The sequence below is a fragment of the Pongo abelii genome, chromosome 1 (assembly GCF_028885655.2).
Source record: "Pongo abelii isolate AG06213 chromosome 1, NHGRI_mPonAbe1-v2.0_pri, whole genome shotgun sequence".
Classification (NCBI taxonomy): domain Eukaryota; kingdom Metazoa; phylum Chordata; class Mammalia; order Primates; family Hominidae; genus Pongo; species Pongo abelii.
Genome location: NC_071985.2, coordinates 51,719,239 through 51,726,166, shown reverse-complemented (window position 1 = coordinate 51,726,166; position 6,928 = coordinate 51,719,239). Strand labels below are relative to the sequence as shown.

The window sequence follows — 6,928 nt, the reverse complement described above, 5'->3', positions numbered from 1 at the left end:
GAATGGAGAAGACAGAAAAAAAAAAGGTTAATTTTGGTTAATTCAGTAATCTGCCTTACGAAATAATCTGAAATCCATTTCTACATCTCTTTAAAATTGCTGTTTTTAAGCCAGGTGTGGTGGCTCACACCTGTAATCACAGCACTTTAGGAAGCCAAGGTGGGAGGATCCCTTGAACCTACGAGTTCAAGAGCAGCCTGAGCAACACTGGGAGACCCCATGTCTACAAATAAAAAGTTAGCCAAGCATGGTGGCACACACCTGTAGTTCCAGCTACTCAGGAGGCTGAGGTAGGAGGATGACGTGAAATCAGGAGTTAGAGATTGCAGTGAGCTATGACTGCACCACTGCACTCTAGCCTTGGCAACAGAGTGAGACTCTTGTCTCAAAAAAAAAAAAAAAAATTACTGTTTTTAGATTTTGAAATAATTATAGGTTCACATGCAGTTGCAGATATGGTACTGTATATACTTCACCCAGGTTCCCCCAATGCTTACACCTTACATGCTTACAATATGAAAACCAGGGATTTGACATTAAAACAATGTATGTATAGCTCCATGGCATCTTATCACATGTAAATTTTTGTAATCATCATGGTCAAGATACAGAATTATTCTGTTACCCACAAGATCTCTGTTGTTCAAGCCCTGTACAGTCACTTCCACCCTCTCATCTCCACCAAAAGAAGTTTCATGTAACAATATGTACTCTTCCTACATAAGATAGTTCTATTTATTTTCTATTTAATCGATGTCATGGCCTATTAGTGGATCCTGATCCTTAATTTTAAAGACAATGCAATAAATCAATCTCAGGTTTTTGTTGGTGCGGGGACCTGACTTATGGTGAACGTGAATAACATTACAGTTGTTCATTTTTGGTGATCTCAAGTTTGGTCCCACTCTTCTACAGCTTTCTCTAGGGTCCCTCCTTCACTTTCCAGATTTTAAACTCTCCTCAGATTACTTAACAGTCTCCAGATCCTAATTTTTTATTCCAACAAAAAGAAAATCAATTTGCAAAACAGAATTCCAATTTATTAATTCACTGAGATTTTTAATGAACCAATAGGGTTGTTTCGATCACCTCCTACTAAGATTTAAGAAAATGAAAATATGACTACAGGGTTGCATGGTAAACACAGAAACCAAAAAACACGTAGCGATAGTCTACAGTGGCTTAGTCGCCTTTCTCCTGTACAACTGAATAATCTACTTGTGTCCTCAAAGATCAGTTCCTGCCCTCAGTTCTTCAGTATTGAGGAGCACTAACAAAACTGGTACTCTTCAGCCCTCCTTTTCTTGAAACCCAGACTGGGGGTAGGAAGATGGGGTGGTGTTAATTTAATCCTAACACCTGAAATTACCTCCCAGGCTTGCCGTAATTTTCTCAAATTCAATTCTGTGACGGTATCAAGATCACTTTCATCCATCAGAAAGGAGATAATAGTTTTAGGTTGGATTTTGTAAATATTCAGCAACATGAACACAACACCTTTTCTTATTCAGTGTGCGATTTTACTTTTGGCCCTCATTCTAGGGTGGGCCAAAGAACCAAGCAAAGAAGGCTCCGCTTCCACCTTTATTCCTATCACATATTACCTGGAAACACTCAGCCTTTTCTGCATAGGCCCAAGGTGGTTATTCACAAACCTCGGGTCTTTTGATCACTTTCTGGGATCTTAACAGTTGTGGAGATTATACTGAATGATCCCAAGTCCAGTTTGACATAACAAAAAATGTCCACCTTTCAGCTGGGTGGGCGCGGGGGAAGAAGAAGAGCTTAGAATTTAAGTCCAAAGATATAGAAACACCAGGCTCTTCCCCGTCCAGGCAGCTCATCAGAGCCTCGTTAGCTGCCTTAAAAGCCCATTTTATTTCCGCAGCGGGCCCGGTGGTGAAGGCAGAAGGCTCAGTCCGTCCGCCTCCACCTGCTGCCCCGGCAGCGCGAACCGACCCCACGCAGCGGTGGCCACGAGCTGCCCAAGACCGGCTCGCCGCGCCCAGGCCCGCGTTGGTCGCCCCTCCGGGCCCTAGCGCCAGGTGCTCCGCCTCCCAAGGCCGGCGGCGGCATGGCGGCCAGGCAGATCTGGAGACGGGCGGGTCCCGCGCTCTGGAGGCAACCTTCCGCCGCCCCGCCGCCAGCACCTCTCTGGGTACAAGCTGGGTTCCGACAGCAGCTCAGCTTAACCCTCTGCCCTGCTAACGAGGGAAACTGCGGCGGCTCCGCGCCCAGCACGCCCGGTAGGCCGGAGAGAGCGGCGAGGCCTTTGGTGAGCGAAGAGTTAACCGCGGCGGAGCGACGGATCGCGGAGCTCCACGCTGCCGCCTGCGCGGTGAGACTCCCTCTTGTCCGCCCCGCCCCGGGCTCGGCGCGCCTGCGCATCCCGGGCCTCTCCGGACCCGGAGGCCGCCCGGCAGAGGCAAAGGTTGCTGGACACCGGCGCGGTCCTGTCTCGGGCGACACGCGCGCACGCACACGAGCTTCCAGCCCCAACCTTTTCGCGGGAAAACTGGCCACAGTTCGGGTTCCAGACAAAGGGTTTATTTACCCTGTATCTGTCTTGAGTATGAGTGTGATTTGTTTTCCGATCAGCGTCCGAGCTAAACTCCGGTCGCAGTGTGGGAGCCACTGCCACTCTTTTGTGGTGTATGTGTGTGTGTTGCGGAAGGGGGTGTTAAGGAATTGATGGAGAAGGAGGAGGGACTGAGAAGTCACAACAAAAATGTGTTGTGTGTTTTTCTGCATTGTCAGTTGAACACTTAGCCATCCAGTGATTCTTAGAGTGAAAAAAATAAGACATTGACACATTTATTTTAATTTTTCCATTGCCTTCTTGTCCTTTCTCTTAACTCTTAACGGAGCAGAGGGAACTACAATCTGGCATTTGTAGACACTCAGCTGTTTTCTCCTGTTTTGCGGATTTGACAATTGTCTGTTAGTACCAGTATCTAAACTTGTCTCCCTTTACGCCTTCTAACACAGTCTGCGTGAGTTTAAAGGCAGCATGGTTACCTTTACAAAAGAAACAGAAAAAAAGAGAAATTGCCTATAATAAAGATAGAAAAGCAGTATGAAGTGAACCCATTTAATAAGCTGTGTGTGTGTGCCTCCAGTACTTGATGGGACTAATATTATTATATGGTATGACTTGAGCCAAAGGGGTAGAGAAGAAAATCCCGGAGGTTGCCTAAAATAGACTTATTTAAATAATGACAGTAGGCCCTGAGAATCCACTGTCGGTCTGACCCATTCAAGTGCTGAAACTGAATAAAGACTCATTAGGAAGTGACTGGCAGCTTTTGATTGTTCTTGTTTATGCTCTCCTTTTAAAAATAATGTATATAATTTGTTCTCATACTTCACCATATAGATATGGTGGATATTAAAGAAAAGTTTCATTCTCTTTAGAGCAAACACCAGTATCATGTGAAGAAATTTTCAGTCTAGGGAAGGAAAGGAAGTTTTTCTCATTCGGGAAATTCACACTTGTTTCATCAGTGTCAGTATCACAGGTTAAATGACTATCCAGGAGACCATAAGTAAGCCCAGTAAATAACAAGCTGCTTGTTTTTCTTTTTCGACAAATCAGAGCCCGCTCACTATGGTCCTTCTTCCAGCCTCAAGGCAGATAGCTCTCTTACCTTTCTCCGGGTACCGATGCGCATCACTGAACATCTTGCTCTCCAGTCAAACTGTCAGCACCCTTGCCTCATCTTTGTCTGTGGCCACCATTACGTGAGGCTCATTTACTGATGACAAATTAAGTTTGTGTGGGCAGCCAGCAAGCTCAGAGGTGCTCAATCAACATGGAAAGCTGTAGAGCAGGCGCATGCGCAGGAGCAATCTGTTAGGCTTCCAGGTTGCCAGATAATTGCCCTCAGAAGACTCCCAGAAGCTATGAAAAGTGAAAAGAAGCCTGCTACAGAGTTCCTAGTGTTTTTTTGTTTTTCTTCCAAGTCTCCAAACACGAGCTTCGTAAATAAATAAAGAAGTGAGGTCCTGACAATCGGTCATTTTAAGGTAGTGCTGAATGCTCCTGATTTCATGTAATCTGCTTCTGTGGTCCCCCTGGACTTGGGAAGTCTCTCTCAGACCAGCCTTGGGACTTGCTCGGGTTTCTGCTGCCCCGCCCTGCTCTAGCTTTGCTGGAATGCCTTAGAGTGAGGCTAGACTTCAACTGTACCTGTCCTTTTGCTACACACTTTATTCATGAAACATGTTGGGTTAAAATCTCAACCAGAATAAAATATTCTGCCATTAAATAAGACACTGAAGAAGTTGTTGGTGGTTCATACAAAAATGTGTTTGTCAGAAGACATGGAAGTTTCATGTGTATTTTAATGAAAAAAGCTCTGTACAAGTTGATGCACTGAGTTACTGCGGGGTAAAAAGGTTATACAAAAAGTCCATGGGAACGTTCCTCTACAAAAACCCAAGGCTGAGTAGTATCACCCAAAAGACCCAAATCCACAGAAAAGGTTATGCTATTTACTTTTCCCTTCCCACAAAGTACTTGAGACACCGTTTTAAGTCATGTTTGAATGTAGATAGAATATACTTCCTTGACATTTGAAATAGTACAATAAAAGTTTCTTTTATCAAACTTGTGAAAGCAGTGTGTTAATATGTTAAAACAATACTTTTTTCACTTAAAAATACAACTAATAACACACCAGCAAAAAAAAAAAAAAAAAACTATAAAATGTGCAATGAGGTAACACATGAAGGTAAAGAAAGTGTTCAATAATAGCAAAGGTAATACTTTTCTATAAGGACCGTTGGTTTTGATTAGCACCTTTTCTGTAAGTTTAAATCATTATCCACATATTTTAAGTACTGAAATTCCAACTGCAACTTCTGAGTGTAAGTTCATTTTCAGCCTCTTAAGCTCTTAAAATCATTTAAATCACCTGTTATTAAGCTTGTTACCTAGAAACCAAATGAAAAATATCAGAGCAGTGGCTACATAGTTATTAGGTACAGAGGAGTTCTTGTTTTTCCATCAACTTCTCATTTTTCTCAAACTGTATATTTTCTCCTTATGTCACATAAAGTTGGATTGTGTAGAATGCTGGAGTGCATTTGGTCTTTAATTGCAAGTGCCACTAAAACTGCTGGGAAGAAGTTTAATATTGTTTAAAATTTTTCTGCAGTATTTTATGAGTAGACATTATGGTGAGGAGATATGATGAATATTGAGATTAATGAATTGTTTCATTTTATTGCACTTCAGGCTGGCCAGCTAAACTATGTGGATCCAGCTACTGGCTATGTGGTGCTCACACAGATTGCCCACTTGCAAAGAGGTGAATGTTGTGGCTCTGCTTGCAGACATGTGAGTAGCAATTCTCGCATTACAGCAGCAGTTTGCGGTGCTTCTGTAACTTCGTAAATACCTATTATTTGAACAACAAGTCAAATAAAAAAGCCAAATAGACCTGGAATGAACTTTTCACAAGCTACTTTAGCCAACGACAATGAAGTCCTTAGTACCAACGTAGGACCTTTAAAGTTAATGGAATTTTGTAAAGTTTCACTGTGAGCATCAGTTCCTTGAAATGCTGTGATTTGAAATTCATGGGAGCTCTTTATTACAAGGAAACTTTTCATGGGGTTTCAAATAAGTTGTTTTCATTAGGCAAGTACAAAGAGGGCAGGAAAAGAAATCTAGAATGTTGCAAACTAGATCCCTCTTCTTTATTAGTTGAGTAAATAGAAACTCACCCAGCATTGAGAGGCAGGTTTCCTTCAGATAATGATTTTTTCTTTTCTTCTTTCCTTCCTTCCCTCCCTCCCTTTTTTCCTCTCTTCTTTCCATCTCTCTCTCTCTCTCTCTCTCTGTCTCTCTGTTCCCCCCCACCACCACTACCTTCCTCTGTCTGGTCCGTGGCTTTTTTCCAGTCTGTGTTTGAAATAACTGTGAAACTAGATTAAACCGCATGTAGTGCCTGTACATTTCCTAAAATGTTTATTTCAATAGATACCTGTCTGTGTTCACTAATTAAGATAAACAAACCTCTCCTTCCCTATTATGAGCAAAAAATAAATGGGAATGAGTTCTTCACTATTACTTTTTAAAGGCATAGTAGTGAGGTAAATTGTTATAGGGTCAAGATTATAAACAGTAACAACCTCTGTTTACAGAACACTTTGTATGTTTTGGTGCAAGAAGGTGTAATTTCCTTTAACTAGCCACTCTATAATTAAGGAATAGACACTAAATGCATGTATTAACTGTAGCCAGGATTAAAAATGAAACCTTCCGTTTTATGTATGTTCCTGTGCCCTTAGCTGTTTCTAATCAAATGCATAAGAGCTTTTTGTAAATTGAGGATTTGAGGATTTTCTAAAAGTGGATTTTTTGACAGTAAAATTCTTAAATTTGGAAGGATGAATTTAGGAAACAGTTCTTGGACCCTAATTAGGACCATTTGCCTGAGGTTGCCAATATTTTTCTCTTAGTCTGCAGGACCTGATAGTTCAAATGATCTATATAAAATTGTTCACAGTCTCTTTTTGTCACCATGAGAAGTGTGCTTTTTCAAGATGATTGTTAAATAATTTAATAATAATTTATTTTATTTCTTCTGCAGTGTCCATATGGTCAAGTCAATGTTAAAGATCCATCTAAAAAGAAGCAATTCAATTCATATTTTTATGTTTGACCAAATTTCATCTCTGTTCCCTAACTGTGCTTGTATTTTTAAAAAAATAAAGCCCTAATTCAGAATTGCTGGGTTATTAGTACTTGAACACTAGTTTAATCCTAAATACATATATTAAAAGAACATCAATAAAATGAAAAAGCTAACAAATGTGTGTTTCTGAAATGGCACATTGATAGTTATTTTCCTTTCTTTTTGCTTCATTATCAGACACATATGTTGAAGAAGGAAAATAATGGCTGTTCCATTAAATAAAT

General features: G+C 41.1%; 1 protein-coding gene across 1 annotated transcript; it reads left to right on the top strand.

Annotated features, from left to right (window-relative positions):
* The first annotated feature begins 1,513 nt into the window (after positions 1-1,513).
* Positions 1,514-6,736, top strand: C1H1orf53 (chromosome 1 C1orf53 homolog). The gene is made up of 3 exons (XM_002809659.4): positions 1,514-2,338; positions 5,240-5,341; positions 6,600-6,736. Exons 1-3 carry the CDS (start codon positions 2,075-2,077, stop codon positions 6,669-6,671), a joined length of 438 nt encoding a protein of 145 aa, XP_002809705.2. The 5' UTR covers positions 1,514-2,074; the 3' UTR covers positions 6,672-6,736.
* Positions 6,737-6,928: the final 192 nt, after the last annotated feature.

What these genes read in the sequence shown, in the direction of transcription:
- C1H1orf53 (XM_002809659.4), top strand. Translation starts at nt 2,075, where the DNA reads ATGGCGGCCAGGCAGATCTGGAGACGGGCGGGTCCCGCGCTCTGGAGG. An exon ending in TCCACGCTGCCGCCTGCGCG is followed by an intron (nt 2,339 to 5,239) that starts GTGAGACTCCCT and finishes ATTGCACTTCAG; the next exon opens with GCTGGCCAGCTAAACTATGT. An exon ending in GTGGCTCTGCTTGCAGACAT is followed by an intron (nt 5,342 to 6,599) that starts GTGAGTAGCAAT and finishes TTTCTTCTGCAG; the next exon opens with TGTCCATATGGTCAAGTCAA.